Raw genomic sequence first — 18,846 nt, 5'->3', positions numbered from 1 at the left:
GGGGGCACATATACAAGTGGGGGGAAAGCGTTGGAGGCGGTGTCACAAGGCCGATTGCCAGGAGATGGAATCGGCATGCGATGTATGGGCAGCCAACAGATCTCTCAGATCAGATTCGATCAGAGAGAGGTCTGTGTCTTGGTTGATCTTTCCATACATTGCTACATGTATGGGAATCTGTAGGGGCTGTGGATCAGTAGGACAGTCAGGCAATGTGCATTGTTTAGAAGGAAATAAATGTCAGCCTTCTTATGTCTCTCACCTCGAGTTCCCTATAAAGCTGAAAGGTATCGTTTATGAGGAACTGGCTCTACTCACCAAAACACCAGCGACAACAGAAGCAATTGTGTTCCTCTTCTCCCCCCAGTCGATGCACTCGCACTGCGGCCATCGGAAGTTATCCAGGAAGCCAGCCATTTCTAGCAGCTCTGTATAGCTCTTTCATTAACTGCACACAGAATAGTGATTGTTAGCCACAACCCATAATGCACAGCACAGCAGACTGATTACCCATATAACAATGACAAAATATGTGTCACGTATTGTGAACGGAGGCATGCTGGATAAAGGAAACAGGATGTATCCTTTCTGGTGCTGCATAATAAACATGGGGCGACCGTTCTTTACATCAGCTATAGTCACATCTAGGAACAAAGCAGTGATTAGTCGCTGCACAAGTCTTTTTGTCATTTTAATGATCTTTTAACTTCAAATTTGCAGCCAGCTATGGCTTTCCAAAACTGAAAATAACTTTTTTCCTTTTAAACAATACCAGCTGCCTGGCAGTCCTGATCTCTTTGGTTTTAGTAGTGCCTGAATCACACAACTGAAACAAGCTTGCAGCTAATCCAGTCAAAGATCAGTCAGAAACATCCGATCTGCATGCTTGTTCAGGGTCTGTGGCTAAAAGTACTACTGTATATGCAGATGCTCAGCAAGACAGCCAGGCAATTACTGTAGCAGTTTAAAAGATAATAAATATGGTAACCTTTATAACCTTCTCAGTTCAGGTGTCCTTTAACTCTTGCATAAGTAATTATGGTATCTGTAGAGAGCAAGACACCTTTCTGTTCGTTTTAAATGCAAGCACTAACCTGTGGATTGGCTGTTATCCATGTACAAAGTGAATATAAGCAAGTGGAAACTGCATTTGCCATTAATCATTTTAATGCATAGAGCTGAAATGAAGTGATTTTGTTTCTTTGAAATAAAACTATCCAATAGCTAACAAATTACTGGTCCCCTGCCTGCCCAATTCTCCACATTATTACCTCAAGGGAGGTCCTTAATCACAGGGGCCACCTGATGCCCCCTGTGGGCATACTGCTCCCAGCTCCTTCTCATACAATCCTCAGGGTCTTTTTACACTAAGGCCTATTTTCCATCAACTGTTGATAGGCAGTGAAATGCCTCTAAAACTCTTATGGCCCATACTCACGGGCTACAATTGTCGCCGCAACATGCGGCGCGCGCGTGTTGCGGCGACAGGTCGCCCGTGAGTTTGCGGCGTTGCCCGGGCGCGCACCCCGAACTGTCGCCCGTCGCTGATGTCGCCAGGCGATTGGCGCGGTCAATCGCCTGGCGACAGTCGCCGCCGCAACTGTCGCTAGTCCGCGTGAGTACGAGGACTAGCGACAGCAACAAGATTGTAATCCATTGGGCTTCCGGCGGGGGGAGGCGCAACAGCGACAGCTTCCGCCGCATCAGTTGCCAGGCCCCTCCGCCGTGTGTATGCGGAGGGACCTGGCGACGAGCTGTTGCCGGCCTGTCGCGCACACGCTCACATGTGCTGGCGACAGGCCACTTTTGTCCCTCATGAGTATGGGCCATTACAACTGCTCACTGCTGCCTGGTAACTGCTTGTTGCTGCCTGGTAACTGCTCACTGCTGCCTTGCAACTGCTTGCTGAGCACACAGCTCAACAGTCCCTAGAAAAGAGGCCTAAATCAGTTAAAACCGAATAGACAACTGATACAAGGTAATGTTCATGTTTCCCATGGGCACGTGTATGACACCACACATGCACCCATGTATACGCTGGCAACCACGTGGGACGTGTTTGGGAAGCAGTGTGGAGACAGAGCCAGCGGTAGACACCACAGGTAAAGTACGCACACACGGGGCACCATTGTGCTTTTGGGGGAAAGCTCCGATGTTCATTCGAGTTCGTCCTGACATCACATGCCATTACCTCCGCGCACCCGATCAAGCATATAGTCCCTACATCATGCAGCATGTCCAATCGATACTTGCGACCAATTTCAGCCCGAAATTGATTGCATCGTTGATTGGGCATGCTCTTGATCAGTGGTCCTCAAACTATGGCCCTTGGGCCGAATGCTGCCCCCCGAGGCTTTTTTACTGGCCCCTATATGTATAACTTATAGATGTGGCCCACTGCACTTTTGAAAATCGGCGACCCACATATAGAATAGCAGTGCTGGCACCACTTCAGGTGACACTGGTGTCTAACTGTCTGGTGCACAAAGACGTTCTTCAGGCGACGCATGACTGAATTGCTGCTGCTTGGAGTTCTCCTTTTCAACATCATTTTATGTATGTTCCGAAGTAGTCTGAAGTATGTTGATCCGGCCCTTGACCGAAAACGTTTTGGCACTCCTGCTCTTTATGTATGACCACCTTTACTGACCCAGAAGTAAGTTGTCATCTTACAAAGTGGAGTCCCAGAGGCTGCTGATCGCTGTCTGCAGCATTTCAGGCTATCAGGCTCATGCTGCATGCTATGAGAGTACTGGTAATGGCTGGGGTTTTGGCAGCCGTCAAGTAATGTGAAAACTCTGAGTAGTAGTATTTACTGGCTAGGCTAATTCAACACATTGAAAGTTCAAGCTTTTGAAAGCAGCTGGGTGTCTCCATCAGTCATATCAAACCTGAAAAAGAGACCCAACAGGTTTTCAACACTTGCATTTTCAGGCTGTTGAGTTTCCCAATAGGTGTCATTACATTTACTCTATTTTCACTTAGCACTTTTTTTAAAAGATGGCCTCAAGTACATCATTCCATCTGAAGAGGTACTTATTTGACAGCCGGTCCCAGCACTTCCTGTTCTGGGTCTTGGCTATAGAGACAGGGGCACTGTGGAGATCAGTTTTTCCCCTCAGAGCAGCCAGGTACCTGAGCACAGAAATCAGACATATTGGGACTTATCCATCAAAAAGCACAAGAGCTATTGTTCTACACTTTTATAGTTCAAGCATCAATGGCAAGGGGGTCTCTAAAAATCTAGGTAAATTTCAGCATCAATACTAGCTTGTGTGTGATAGGGAAGTGAGAATTTGAGATCCTGCGGCACAAAAACAAACATAGGTGTACTCTTCAAAGGCAGCAGAATACTGTATATTATAATTGTATGAAGAAGTTGGGGAAACAGCCAAAACTGCCAAGAAGATAGCCTCTATCTACACTTAGAAACAGAAGCAAAGTCTGCTTCTATTGAACGGGAATCACATGCGCAAATCGTGAGATTTTGCCTGTGAATCGCGATCGCGGACCGAAACGTGATTGCGGGGAAGCGCTGAATGTGAACCGGCCCTTCCCGCTCCTCCATTTGCACCATATGCACCGTGCTATAAGTGTATAGCATTGGCGCATGTGTTACATCACACATGCAACGTGCTATACGCCCGTGGAGTGTAAAGCGCAAATGGAGGAGCAGGACTCCTTAGAGGGATGGGCACCTCGCAATGGGCGACATAGGACAGGTAATGTATATATGCACATTTATTCACTAGGGGCCGAGAGATTTCATGCTGAATCGATCGATCGGGAATCGGCCTGCGCTGTATGGGCAGCCTACAGATCTCTAATCAGATTCGATCAGAGAGAAATCTGTCTCTTGGTCCAATCTGCCCATCATCTTTAGATCTATGGGCACCATTTCATTTGTAACACATCAGGCAAGTGACTCCTTTCTCCCTGCCTGGACTACCACTAGATTTATGATTCGATTTCAACAGAAAGCTACAAAATTGCAAGGGATTGCATGGTGCAAACATGCAAGAATGCATGTATTTATAATGGTAACAGGTCATTCCTTACAGCAGTAGAGCAAACAAATTCCCCTGATCAGAATTCTCACTCATCTCTTCAAATGAGCTATGGTGGTGGCAAAACTGCACCAAACATAAAAATTAGGGTTTTTCTGGATTTTATTATTTATAGATCGCTGACATCTTTTGCAGCGTTGTACAGAGTATATTATCTTGTCACTTAACTGTTCCTCAGAAGAGCTCACGATCTAATCCCTACCATAATCATATGTCTATGTCTCGTGTAGTGTATGTATTGTTGTCTAGGGCCAATTTAGGTGGAAGCCAATTAACTTCTCTATATGTTTTTGGGATGTGGGAGGAAACAAGAGCACCTGGAGGAAACCCACGCAGACACGGGGAGAACATACAATAAATATTGCACAGCCTGACAATTGACAACAGGAGGACGGGAGAAGCCTCAATAGGGTCCAGAGGCTTCCCCCTACTGAGGTGAGAACCCCCAGGGGAACTTTTTTTCTGTACAGGTTTTCTTTAACCACTTAAGTACAAGCGGTCTCTGCCCCCTTAAGGACCAGAGACCGCTGGTACAGAAATGGCGCAATCACGGCGTAATCTCAATGAATCGCCGCACATACCCACCGCAACCGCCGTCACCGCCGCACGTCGGGATCCTGGGCCACCCACTCTGCCGTCTCTATGACGGCAGAGGTCCTGTGAGCCGGTCAGGAGCCGCTTTCATTGGCTCCTGACCCTGTCTTTCAATGTAAGCCAAAGGACACGGCTTACATTGAAAGACACGGCTAAGAGCCAATGAAATTGGCTCCTGACCCACTCACATGGCTCTGCCGTCATAGAGACAGGCAGAGCCAGTGAGCTGCGGAGACAGACGGCAGGGATTAAGCGATGCAATCGGCAGGAGTGATGGAAACGGCGGATGCGCACAGCGGGGGCTAATTGAAATCTGTGCCCTGCCAGCCAGGTGACCACCAAAACAGGGCGTAGCGTTCAATTAGCTCGGTCCTTAAGTAGTTAAAGGTACCCACTAATGGTACAATTTTTTCATCGGATACGTTCTTTCATTGTGATTTTTAAGATCGAAAGTAATAGGAAGGTATTTATTGATTGTTACCATAAACGGGTCGATTAGGGCATTTTCTCTCTTTTGATTCAACTGTAAAATCCAGTATATGGATCGATTACATGTTCTGTTCCAATCAACCATAGAATCGTTTATATCTATTTCTGCCACACATTGCAATTTTCTGTACAATTCAATTGTAAAATTCTCGTCGAAAGATCACATCTGATGAAAAAATTGTGCCGTTAACGGGCACCTCATAGGGAACAGTTGTCCAATTAGATTACCCTGTATAGCAGGAAGCTTTATGAATGGTCAATCTGAACCTATCTGAAACCTAGACATTCAAGAGTTTAGGGTCCCCTAAGCTAGACCACCGCTAATTACATCCTCCTGGATGTCCTGACACTGCTCATTGCCTTTGGGAACCCTCCCATTCCCAGTCTTCTTACCTCCAGAGCTTTCCGAATGTTACTCCAAGAGGCACAGAGCAATTCTGTACTGCGCAAGCACCAATTTCGGATGAGCTCATAATTTCTCTGTGCACTCACACTGCTCCACTAAGGGGTAACTTCTGGGGAAGTATTTGACTGAAGGATCTTGTCAAATAGTTAAGCTAAGTACCCACGTCTTAATTTTTCCATCGATTTTCCAGTCGACCGATGATTTTTTTGAGCGCCGAGCGGTCGTTTCCGTGATATCGCGACGTGGGTACAGGTGCAATATCACGCAATGTCGCTTAGCGTCACGTCGCAATAACGACCTTCACGGCAGATTGAATCGCTAAGATCGCAAGCAAACTACTGTGATCAATTGAAGTCTCAGTCGCTCCCGGTGTGTAGCATCGTGTGCACCCGCCGAGAGGAAGAGGCATCACTGACGACTGTCGTCAAGGAGACGTCGAATGACCCATCGGATGGTGAGTAAGTAGCCTTAGAGGACGGGGCATGGGTAACATGACCCCAAGAACAACGAGCAGTATCAGGTGACTCAGGAGCCCACCATGAGCTTCATTTATTTAATTTTGCCCGATTCAGGGGTACTTTTAAAGGAAAACTTAAAACTCCAGTGAAAATAACGTAATGAACAGAAGAACTTAATTTTTTACAATAATGATGTATAAATTATATAGTCGGTGTTTGCCCATTTTAAAATGTTTCCTCTCCCCGATTTACATTCTGACATTTATCACATGGTGAAATTTTTACTGCTGGCAGGTGAGGTAAACGGAAGTAGTTGCTGCTTGCTAGGAATCAGCTGTTATTTCCCACAATGCAACAAGGCTCCCACAGTGTGATGTCAGTACCATGGTCATGACATCACAATGTGGGAGGGGTTTCAACACAATATCAGCCATACAGAGCCCTATGATGAGTCGTTTGAGAAAAGAAAAATATTTCTTGTGGGAAAGTGGGTATCAGCTACTGATGGGATGAAGTTCAATCCTTGGTTACGGTTTCTCTTGAAAGAAAATTCTTTACTTTTTCTCAAACAGATCAACAGGGGGGTCTGTATGGCTGATTTTGGCCTCAATTCACTAAGCTTATCTCCTGTCTTTAATAACGTTTCTAGAGTTATCACCATGGTGATGAGGCATGTAGTATTCAGGAAACATTTTACCTCAGGCAAACCTAAAGTTAACTCTTCTGTCCTTAAGTTAACTCTTCAATCCTTAAAATAACTCCAGAGTTAAAGACAGGCTGTTTATTAACTGCGTGTGAAAATAACTACAGAGGAGGTAAGTTAAGGAATGAAGAGATAAGATAACTCTCTCACTATGCTGTGGCAAGTTTACTCTTGCCTTATCTCCAGCATTATCTTAGTGAATTGAGGCCAATGTTGAAACCCCTCCCACAGTGTGATGGCATGAGACCATGGTCCTAACAGTTTGCTGTCTGTGAACAATGCTGCATTGTAGGAAATAACAGTTTTTTCCAACTGCCAAGCAAGCAGTATCTCCCTCTGTGCACAGAACTCTCAGTAATGAACATTCCGTACAGATTACCTGGCAGAACTAAAGATGCCACCGACAGTGAAAAATTCCACAATGTAAATCAGGCAGAGGAAAGATTTTACAATGAGCAAACACTGACTAAATAATGTATAAATGAATATTGTAAAAGATAAGCAATTTTATTAATTATGATCTTAAAGGGAACCAGAGATGAACCTGAACCCTGAAAGTGAAAAAGATTATATACATACCTGGGGCTTCCTCCAGCCCCATACGCTCTGATCGATCCCACGCCGCCGTCCTCCGCTGCCTGCATCTACGAGAACCGGGTCCCGTCACTGACGTCATCGGAGCCAGCTACGCAGGAGAAGTGCGCCCCTCTACGTATCTCTCCAGCCAGTGGCGTAGCAATAGGGGGTGCAGAGGTAGCGACCGCATCGGGGCCCTTGGGCCAGAGGGGCCCCGAAGGGCTCTCCCTCATCTACATTATTACCTCTCTATTGGTCCTGTGTTCATAATAATAATTTCTATAGATGCTGTGAATAGTAGTAATCACTAACAAACTGTTTCCCAGCCTCTTCTTGCACCTCTGACACTGTAGTTGCCATTGGCAGGTTTTGGCATGCCGTATCAATTGTGATGTATAGAGTGCTTGGGGGGCCCCATGTAAAACTTGCATCGGGGCCCACAGCTCCTTAGCTACGCCACTGTCTCCAGCGGCTGCTGCAGAGATACGCAAACAGCTCACTTCCCTTACGCTCAGACTGGCTCCGACTGACGGAACAGCGGGGAGCTGGTTCTCGTAGCTGCGGGCAGAGGAGGATGGCGGCGTGGGATCGATCAAAGTGTATGGGGCTGGAGAAAGCCCCAGGTATTTAAAAAATCTTTTCCATTTTCATCTATGGTTCCCTTTAAAAAAGTAAAGCAGTGTAACTATCCTGTGCCTGCTCCATCCTTCCACAACCCTCCCGTCAGTAGCAGTGACCTCCTCAAAGCTGGTCAGCACCTCCTCATTGTGTCCCCAACTCCCCATGCACGACAGCGTTCTGTGCATGCATAGTACGGGAACATCACTATTGTACAGAACACTCCTATCAACTGGAGCACAATCAGAGTGCGCACGGCTTGGGGCCGTGCATGTGCAGAAGCCTGCGACAGCCCACGACCGCCCCCAAAATTGAGGGGGTCCCTGCTGCTGCCTCCAGGGTTGCGGAATGGACAGTATAGGCACAAGTTGACTGCAGGGGGGGGGGGGGGGCTGCAAGAAGCCCCAGGTAAGTTAAACTGCTTTTTTGGGAGGGGAAGGGGGGAACTTCAAGAGACTCAGAGATGAATTAAGATAATATATTTATAAATACCTTGGGCTTCCTCCAGCCCCGTCCACATGGATCACTCCCATGTCGCTGTCTCAGCCTTTTGGATCACCGGTACCGGGTCTCGTAACTTCGGCCAGTCAGGGCCAGTCGACGCAAGTGCAGTGACTCCCTACGTACTGCAAAGGCGCATTCGTAAGGCGGGCACCGGAGAGAGTCACTGAGCGTGCGTAAAAGTGGCTGCGACTGGCTGAAGTTACAAGACCCAGTACAGGCGAACCAGAAGGCTAAGAACGGCGACATGGGAGCGATCCATGCTGAAGGGGCTGGAGGAAGCCCCAGGTATGTATAAATCTATTATCTTAATTCATCTCTGAGTCTCTTTAAGTAACCCTTAAATGATCTGATAGTAGTTTATATACAAACAAAAGCGAGCACTGCAAGTGAATGCTGCATAGGACATTTGTAAATGGAGTGAAATCATTATGAAGTAGTAGAAGTGGAAGAACCATAACCAGGTTACATTCCGTGCCTGGGGACCTGTCCCATCCATCATCATCACACTGGAAGGGAGCAGGACACACTGCACAATGACTGAGTCATATTCATCCCATTCCCATCAGGAGGTCACCCTACAGCAGGCAGGCCAGGAGACTCTCAGCTGCCCCCGCACACAGTGCTACCTGCACTCCTCCTATACACTCTGCCTGCCCTGGCATGCTGCCTCTGCGGGTCACGTGATCCCGAGCTGTCAGTAACATATTGGGGTACGTTTAGCCATGGGCAGGCCACGCCCCCCAGCGCTGGGGGGTCTCTCACTCACCTTCTACCGCTCGGTCCAGCAGCTGCACTCCGCATCTGGGGGAGGATTCCACCAATAGCCAGCTACGTCACAGCATCACACCCCCTATCCTCCGCACTGCTGCGGCCAATCACGAGAGACTCGGCGGCCATGTTGTGGATGGCAACGGGACCATACAGCCACGGGATCAAACAGCTTTTTTTTTTTAAAGAAAACTTTATCAAACATAACACGTACTGATGGTAAACTAATTAGTGAGCGAGATTTTCTGGTTCACAATAGAGTGCTTAGTAAACCCGTCTATTAAATCCCAATGTGGATTAAGTAATAGGAGGCTGCTAGGATGTGACAGCCTCAAACAATGCTGCACCTGTGTAATATTCCAATGGCTCTTTTCTAATGGAAAACGCAATCGCTCTGCGTTGTGCAACCCACAATTGAAGTCGGGAATGGAGCACACTTGCACTGAAGAAACGCGTAAGCCAGCGATTGCGTTTTGGGAATAAACATTGCGCTAAATGAGCTGGTGCTTTTGGGATCAGCAAAAGGCCTGCGATCCGCTTTTTGAAGTTTATCGCAGAGCCTGGTGGAAAAGGGCCCTTAATAGATAATCTAAATGAAAAATTGGCCCTAATCTAGTTGAGGGGACCCATGGCTGTTTCCTGCTCATGGCTTGTAAGAATTAGAGGCCAGCAAGAAATACTAAGTACGCGAGCGGAGGTGGTAGCCGAAGCGAGCGCTGTGCCCAAAGCTCAGCAGACGAGGGTCATTGTGTGTAATTTTAGAGTTAATATTTCCTGCTGGGTCCCCTATTACAAATTAGTGAAAGCAACCAAAGTGCCTCCAGCAGGGAGCAGCCATTGGTCTATGAGGTTTTCCACTGGGTCCCCTCAACTAGACTAGCACTAAAAAGCTTTGTGTGATAGGGCTGCAGTTGTAGTGTAAGGGCCGGTGTAGTGTCTAAGTAATATACTTTGTCAAGGGACCCTACCCGGACTATTTAGGCAGAGCAATTAGATAGAATGATATGTCAAAGTATCATACTGCTAAATATTGTACTACCAGGTAGGAATAATTGACACTTGATAAGAAGATGTCAAAGTATCATACTATTAAAAATTGAACTACCTGGTAGGATTAATTGACAACTGATAAGAAGATGTCAAAGTATCATACTTTCAAAATTTGAACCACCTGGTAGGATTAATTGACAATTGATAAGAAGATGTCAAAGTATCATACTATCAAAATTTGAACTATCTGGTAGGATTAATTGACACTTGATAAGAAGATGTCAAAGTATCATACTTTCAAAATTTGAACCACCTGGTAGGATTAATTGACACTTGATAAGAAGACGTCAAAGTATCATACTATCAAAATTTGAACTACCTGGTAGGATTAATTGACACTTGATAAGAAGATGTCAAAGTATCATACTAACAAAATTTGAACTACCTGGTAGGATTAATTGACACTTGATAAAAAGATGTCAAAGTATCATACTATCAAAATTTGAACTACCTGGTAGGATTAATTGACACTTGATAAGATGTCAAAGTATCATACTATCAACATTTGAACTACCCGGTAGGATTAATTGACACTTGATAAGAAGATATCAAAGTATCATACTATCAAAATTTGAACTACCTGGTAGGATTAATTGACAATTGATAAGAAGATGTCAAAGTATCATACTATCAAAATTTGAACTACCTGGTAGGATTAATTGACACTTGATAAGAAGATGTCAAAGTATCATACTTTCAAAATTTGAACCACCTGGTAGGATTAATTGACACTTGATAAGAAGACGTCAAAGTATCATACTATCAAAATTTGAACTACCTGGTAGGATTAATTGACACTTGATAAGAAGATGTCAAAGTATCATACTAACAAAATTTGAACTACCTGGTAGGATTAATTGACACTTGATAAAAAGATGTCAAAGTATCATACTATCAAAATTTGAACTACCTGGTAGGATTAATTGACACTTGATAAGATGTCAAAGTATCATACTATCAACATTTGAACTACCCGGTAGGATTAATTGACACTTGATAAGAAGATATCAAAGTATCATACTATCAAAATTTGAACTACCTGGTAGGATTAATTGACAATTGATAAGAAGATGTCAAAGTATTATACTGTCAAATTCGAACCACCTGGTAGGATTAATTGACACTTGATAAGAAGATGTCAAAGTATTATACTGTCAAATTCGAACCACCTGGTAGGATTAATTGACACTTGATAAGAAGATGTCAAAGTATCATACTATCAAAATTTCAACCACTAGGTAGGATTAATTGACACTTGATAAGATGATGTCAAAGTATCATACTATCAAAATTTGAACTACCTGGTAGGATTAATTGACACTTGATAAGATGTCAAAGTATCATACTATCAACATTTGAACTACCTGGTAGGATTAATTGACACTTGATAAGAAGATATCAAAGTATCATACTATCAAAATTTGAACTACCTGGTAGGATTAATTGACAATTGATAAGAAGATGTCAAAGTATCATACTATCAAAATTTGAACTACCTGGTAGGATTAATTGACAATTGATAAGAAGATGTCAAAGTATTATACTGTCAAATTCGAACCACCTGGTAGGATTAATTGACACTTGATAAGAAGATGTCAAAGTATCATACTATCAAAATTTCAACCACTAGGTAGGATTAATTGACACTTGATAAGATGATGTCAAAGTATCATACTATCAAAATTTGAACTACCTGGTAGGATTAATTGACAATTGATATGTAGTGTCGAGACCCATCGAAGTATCATACTTGATCTTCTGCGCACGCCAGGCATGCTCAGATGTACCAAAATTCGGTTCGGGTACATTCAAATTCGGGTCCGCATGACATTCGAATTCGCCTTCGATCGCAAAATTCGGTTCGGATTCTGTTCGGTTGTCGGTTTAAAAATGCAGTAAAAATTTGTGTTCGAGAATTCGTATGCGTTTTTTTTTTTTTTTAAAGGGAAATCAGACTGAAATAGGTGTAATTAAAAAAAACAAAACAAAAAAGTGACGTATGGCATTGACAGCAGGCAATGTATTGTGTGGACCCTGGCGGTGGGACCACTGACAGTAGGAGGATAATAGAGATGGGCCGAACCTCAGATTTTTGGTTCGCAAACTTCCGCGGAAGGATCGGTTTGCGCGAACCGCAATAGACTTCAATGGGGAGGCGAACTTGGAAAACTAGAAACACTTATGCTGACCAGAAAAGTGATGGGAAAGATGTTTCAAGGGGTCCAACACCTGGACCCCCAGGTGGAGGAGTGGGATACATGCCAAAAGTCCCAGGGAAAAATCTAGATTTGACGCAAAGCAGCGTTTTATGGGCAGAAATCCCATTGAATGCTAAATTGCAGGCCTAACGTGCTTTAAAACATCTTGCATGTGTATAGATCCATCAGGTAGTGTAATTAGTGTACTGCTTCACACTTACACACCAAACTCACTGTGTAACGCACTGCAACCAGCTGTTTGTGTAGTGACGGCCATGCTGGACTACTGCGCCACATGGCGAGATTGCTCTTCCTTACTTAGTGATGTCAGGTAATGTGTGACTGCCTTATCAACTTTCCATGGCATGCCCGTAAAAGGACCGCCGCCTTTCGTACATGTGGCGGTCCTTACGGGGTCCACTTTCCGGCCGCCCATGTGCAGTGGGCGGTCGTTAAGTGGTTAAAATCGCCCGAATTTTCGGGTAAACTTTGCATTCGGGGTCCTGCTGAGTACCCCTGATGCACGCGCATAGCCTTTCTGCTCATGCGCAGGAAGGCTAAGGGCAAATTACTTTGAAATTCATCCGCGGCTCGTCAGACCTTCCTACACCGCACGCCAGCGGCAGAGACAAGCCGCGTGGTGCCCGAGGACGCAGACCAACAACGTGGTGATCCCGCTGGAGGCTTCAGCCAGCTGCCAGATCACCCCCAGACCCCGAATTTAGTCGGCTGCTTACCCTACCCATGACATTTGAATCAGGTCAGTTTTGTGCACATCCGCGGCTGCAGAGCGGTGGGTTTCCGCCCGCTGCAGCCACTAACACTACGGGGTGAGCAGGAAGAGGGAGCCCCAAGGTGAGAGAAGGGGGGGGGAGACGTCCCCCCTTCTCCACCACTATGCCCATCGCTCCCTCCTCTCTGCTCCTCCTCCTGGAAACACTTAAAGACCTGGCTATTAAGAGGACATTTCTACACATAACTATATATAGTGGGGGACGGAGCAGTACTTTTCAGCGCTGCTAGATTTGGGCGCAGACTGCGCCTCCATTGACTACAATAGGAATCATTCCTATTGCAGCGCTCAGTGAGTAACGGCGGCTCCGTCAGAAGACGGAGTCGAGGTTGCTTAAAAAACACAATAATTCGCCCTCCAGCAATCGCTGGAAGCTAAATTATTTCATTCCCCCACTATCCATGGCGGCCTGGAGGGGGAATAGTAATTAAAACGGCCCGGACTTGTGCAGAAGCAGGATCAGCCACATACCGGCTGTATCCTTCGCCCAAGTCTACCGGTGCCGATTTCAAATGTACTCCTGGGGGACACCTATAGACCTCGCTACTTATACTGGGGACACCTATAGACCTGGCTACTTATACTGGGGACACCTATAGACCTGGCTACTTATACTGGGGGGACTTGGCTACTTATACTGGGGACACCTATAGACTTGGCTACTTATACTGGGGACACCTATGGACCTGCCTACCTATTCTGGGCACACCTGTATTATTATTATTATTATTATTATTATTATTTATATAGTGCCAACATCTTCCGCAGCGCTGTATAGAGTATATAGTCTAGTCACTAACTGTCCCTCACAGGAGCGCATAATCAAATCCCTACCACAGTCCTATGTCCATGTATGTATTGTGTAGTGTATGTATTGTAGTCTAGTGCCAAATTTTAGGGGGAAGCCAATTAACTTATTTGTATGTTTTTGGGATGTGGGAGGAAACCTGGAGGAGTGCTCGGAGGAAACACATGCAGACATTGGGAGAACACAACTTCTTGCAGATGTTAACATGGCTGGGATTTGAACCAGGGATCCAGCGTATTTATATAGTTGGCACTATATAAATACTAAATAATAATAATACAGGTGTGCCCAGAATAGGTAGGCAGGTCCATAGGCATCCCCAGTATAAGTAGCCAGGTCCATAGGCGTCCCCAGTATAAGTAGCCAGGTCCATAGGTGTCCCCAGTATAAGTAGCCAGGTCCATAGGTGTTCCCAGTATAAGTAGCCAGGTCCATAGGTGTCCCCAGTATAAGTAGCCAGGTCCATAGGTGTCCCCAGTATAAGTAGCCAGGTCCATAGGTGTCCCCAGTATAAGTAGCCAGGTCCATAGGTGTCCCCAGTATAAGTAGCCAGGTCCATAGGTGTCCCCAGTATAAGTAGCCAGGTCCATAGGTGTCCCCAGTATAAGTAGCCAGGTCCATAGGTGTCCCCAGTATAAGTAGCCAAGTCCATAGGCGTCCCCAGTATAAGTAGCCAAGTCCATAGGCGTCCCCAGTATAAGTAGCCAGGTCCATAGGTGTCCCCAGTATAAGTAGCCAGGTCCATAGGTGTCCCCAGTATAAGTAGCCAGGTCCATAGGTGTCCCCAGTATAAGTAGCCAAGTCCATAGGCGTCCCCAGTATAAGTAGCCAGGTCCATAGGTGTCCCCAGTATAAGTAGCCAGGTCCATAGGTGTCCCCAGTATAAGTAGCCAGGTCTATAGGTGTCCCCCAGTATATATAGTTATGTGTAGAAGTGTCCGATTAATAGCCAGGTCTTTAGGTGTTTCCAGGAGGAGGCGCAGAGAGGAGGGAGCGATGGGCATAGTGGTGGAGAAGGGGGGATGTCCCCCCCCCCCTTCTCTCACCTTGGGGCCCCCTCTTCCTGCTCACCCGTAGTGTTAGTGGCTGCAGCGGGCGGAAACCCACCGCTCTGCAGCCGCGGATGTGCACAAAACTGACCTGATTCAAATGTCATGGGTAGGGTAAGCAGCCGACTAAATTCGGGGCCTGAGGGTGATCTGGCAGCTGGCTGAAGCCTCCAGCGGGATCACCACGTTGTTGGTCTGCGTCCTCGGGCACCACGCGGCTTGTCTCTGCCGCTGGCGTGCGGTGTAGGAAGGTCTGACGAGCCGCGGATGAATTTCAAAGTAATTTGCCCTTAGCCTTTCTGCGCATGAGCAGAAAGGCTATGCGCGTGCGCAGAAGATCAAGTATGATACTTCGATGGGAAGACTGTCTCGACACTACACCTGTTCAAAAGCTTGAATACTACTGCAGAAAAAGGCGTTTGGCATTGTTTGTCCTCATGTTGAGCTTGAGCCCCAGGGGGATAGACTGTAACCGTGAATGCTGCTGACTCCAGATGTGCACAAGCAGTTCTGGCTTACTGCGCAGACACGACCATACTCATGCAGGCACAGTACGGCCGTGCACATGCTTGATGAGGAAGGAGAGCGGCCCGATCAGATTACCGACAATCCTTTGCTATGGGGATCGGAGGATACAGAGGGAATGCTCATTAGGATCCAGAGGCTTCCCTCTCCTTAGGTAAGTATTTGATTTTGTACCGAGCTTCGGCTTGGGTACACTTTAAGTCAAGACACATGACATGGCGACTGCAATCTTTGACGCCAATTAATATCTCTGGCATGTTTATCCTCTTATCTATTCAACCTAGTCCACTCTGTGTCCCCTTAGAGTTATTTTAGCACCCCACCCATCTTCACCCAAAGCAGGTAAATTTGGGTGCCGGCTGCGTTTTGGTAAAATGGGTACATTTCACTTGTTGCTAAAGTGGCGCCCAGGGGGTAATTTGGGGACAACTAGTAAACAGAGGGATTAGTTTGCCAGCGCCCAATAAATAGCAAAGGAAAGGGAATATTTAGTGGCGAAGGCGGCACTGATATTGGCAGAGATTGCGGGAAGGGGGTTAGTGACAAGACACAGAACATTTATATTGTGCTTTTCACCTGGCGGACTCACAGCACCAGAGCTGTGTTATTTTGTTTTATTTCTGATATGTGAACAGATAAAATGAAAGCTCTACTTCATGATGCATTTTGCTTCAGCAGAACTGGACAGATACGGGCAAGCATGAACAGGCCTTCACTACTTCATAGAGAGTGACAGGCTAGATTACATCAAAGTCTAGGCGTAGGCAAGCATGAGAAACCTCATTATGTAACGTGATGGGTCACTAATCCACTGCAACACGTTCCGCCGTAGTAAAGCAGCCGCATTCCTATGTTTATCAGTAAGATTACGTGATCACAGTTCCCTTACTATTTATTCAAAGGTTTCTTTACCTACTTTTTTAGTATTTTTTTCTGTTGCCAGGTGCTGTAAAATTATTTTGTAGATAAGATGAAAATGTATAGCCTTGGAGAAAACTGAATCGGACCCTTGTGTCTTAAATGAATGAGCCGCCCATCTTCAGAAGCTTTCTGAGACACAAGTGCTTCTGAAGCATCCCAAGGCAGCAAATTTAAACAGGGGTGACGGAACAAAGGGGAAATAGGACAGGGATCTAGAGCCTTCCCTGTTCATAGGTAAATAGCAGTCTTTTTGGTTTAACCACACTTCACATTTACTTTAAAAAGCCTTTCTTTCATTTTACCCTGGGCTGTGGTCACATGATTTTGCCTACAGGAAATTGTCAAGACGGATACTGGGTTTCTCTCCCATCATGCATCTGATTTAGTAGCTTCCTGTAAGTATAAACGTGACCACAAGCCACTGAAAATGAAAAAAAGATAAAATTACCTTTGTAGTTCTTTTGCAAGTCAGCATATTTTATACTAAAAGAGCAGGCTTTCTCAACCAGGGTTCACTGGAAGCCCAGGGTTCCTTGAGTACTCTGCAGGGATTCCTTGGCATTTTCCCCCATCGTGGAAGTATAATAGAGTACTATATTATATATAGATTATAATAGGTGATACTTCAACAAGTAGCACTAAATTGTGGGGTCAGGAGACACTATAATGAGTGGTAGTGTAATAGGGGGTAGTGAAATAAACAGCCACACATGCTTTTAAAGACCATTCCTCCTCCAAAATAAATGCAGGGGTTCCTCGAGATCAAAAAATTGTGTGCAGGGGTGTAATAGATAGCGGAGATGCCGCCGCAGCGGTGAACTGCATGGTGGCTTTCTCCGCGTCTCAGCCGGCGGCCTCCGCCGCGCAGTTACATGGTGGAGTTTTGCCTGGTCCTTCAGTTGCACATAGACTGAGGGCTACGCGCGCGCGCACCAGGCGGCAGGACCTTTATGCGAATACAAGGAGAGTCGGCTGGTCAGCTGACTCCAGCAGTGCTCCTGATTGGCTGAGTGACTGGGGCGGCGCTGTGGGGCGCTCTCAGTATATATAGGACCTGCCTGTCAGTAGCTTCTCATCTGCTGTTGCAAATGCTACGTGTTAGCACTCAGACCTTAGTCAGATCCCAAAGTGTGCTTGAACCAGCAGGAGCTGGGGATCCACACTTAGTCAGATTCTGTTGATAGCTAAAGTACTAATTGAATTGTATTATTTGTTATGACCTTCTGCTAGCCTTGACTACTCTTCTGCTTACTGATTCTGTGCTTCTGCCTATCTGATCCTGTTGCCGACTCAGCCTGAACACTACTCTGATTTAAGCCTTCTGTCTTTGTTCCGTATCTGTCCGTTTGTTGCCGAACCTGCTTGTCTGACTCTTCTGCCCTCACCAGTGAGCCTAGTCCCCGGTGAGGGATTCTCTGTACAGCTTAATCACCTGCTCCTCAGGTGACCAGTAGCTGCAGTACAGTCTTAATCACCTGCTCCTCAGGTGACCAGTAGCTGCAGTACAGTCTTAATCACCTGCTCCTCAGGTGACTAGTAAACTACGGTACTGTCATCATCACCTGCTCCTCAGGTGATTAGGAGCTGCAGTACAGTCTTGATCTCCTGCCCCTCAGGTGATCACCTGCTGCAGTACAGTCTGAATCAACCGCTCCACGGGTGATCAGTATACGTTCTCTTACTGTGCACCACCCGCTCCTCGGGTGAACTGATTACTAGTTCATCTGCATCTCCAGCTTGCTGGAGTGCTGATCCCTGTGTTCTATAGAGATATCTCCCTCTACCAGCTCCTCTGGGGGAGTTGCTATCTCTATCTGTATTACTGTTGCACCAAACACCTATCTTTACATCTGGTTGTCCTGTGTCTCGCTATACTCGCATTATTGGTGATTCTGCAGATCACCACATAATCAGGTATAGTATCTGTATTATTGGTGATACTGCAGATCACCAATAATCAGATAATCTGTTCTTGCTGACACCAATCGTTACAAGAGGTTCCTTGAGATCCCAAAGTTATTTGCAGGGTTCCTGCAAGGTCAAGAAAGGCTGAAATAGAGCATTCATTTTAAACCCTGTGCATGGTGACTTTTAATAGACATTTGCTCTGTTTCTTATGGTTTCCTCAGTATTTTTGACAATCAGCAGCCTTTGTTTTGTCTATTGTTATATCAGCAACTATTCTCTTTCCTATTTTTTTTTATCTTTCTCCACTTACTTTCAAAAGTTGCATTAGGGAAATATCAGATGACCCAGCAAGCTCAGGGTGAACCAGAACTCCTAGGCATGTGTAAGGGGCTACACAGGACCAAAAAGCCA

The 18,846-nt window shown here is 45.8% G+C and overlaps 2 protein-coding genes across 3 annotated transcripts in view; one reads left to right on the top strand and one right to left on the bottom strand.

The window, feature by feature from the left end:
- The window catches only part of TMEM50B (transmembrane protein 50B), a 40,796-nt gene extending 31,528 nt beyond the window's left edge, over positions 1 to 9,268 (bottom strand). Inside the window, exons 1-2 of the mRNA XM_068270469.1 lie at positions 9,182 to 9,268; positions 319 to 448 (exon numbers count right to left, since the gene is read on the bottom strand). Of these exons, the coding sequence (XP_068126570.1) occupies positions 319 to 417 (99 nt within the window). The 5' untranslated portion in view covers positions 418 to 448; positions 9,182 to 9,268. The remainder of the gene's footprint in view (positions 1 to 318; positions 449 to 9,181) is intronic.
- Positions 9,269 to 9,442: 174 nt separating this feature from the next.
- The window catches only part of LOC137547186 (trifunctional purine biosynthetic protein adenosine-3-like), a 79,241-nt gene continuing 69,837 nt past the window's right edge, over positions 9,443 to 18,846 (top strand). For both annotated transcript variants that reach the window (XM_068270466.1, XM_068270464.1), the window contains exon 1: positions 9,443 to 9,637. In XM_068270466.1, coding sequence (XP_068126567.1) covers positions 9,610 to 9,637 — 28 coding nt within the window. In that variant the 5' untranslated portion in view covers positions 9,443 to 9,609. The remainder of the gene's footprint in view (positions 9,638 to 18,846) is intronic.

This window comes from Hyperolius riggenbachi, chromosome 2, assembly GCF_040937935.1.
Source record: "Hyperolius riggenbachi isolate aHypRig1 chromosome 2, aHypRig1.pri, whole genome shotgun sequence".
Lineage (NCBI taxonomy): Eukaryota > Metazoa > Chordata > Amphibia > Anura > Hyperoliidae > Hyperolius > Hyperolius riggenbachi.
This window is presented reverse-complemented; position numbering and strand designations above follow the sequence as displayed.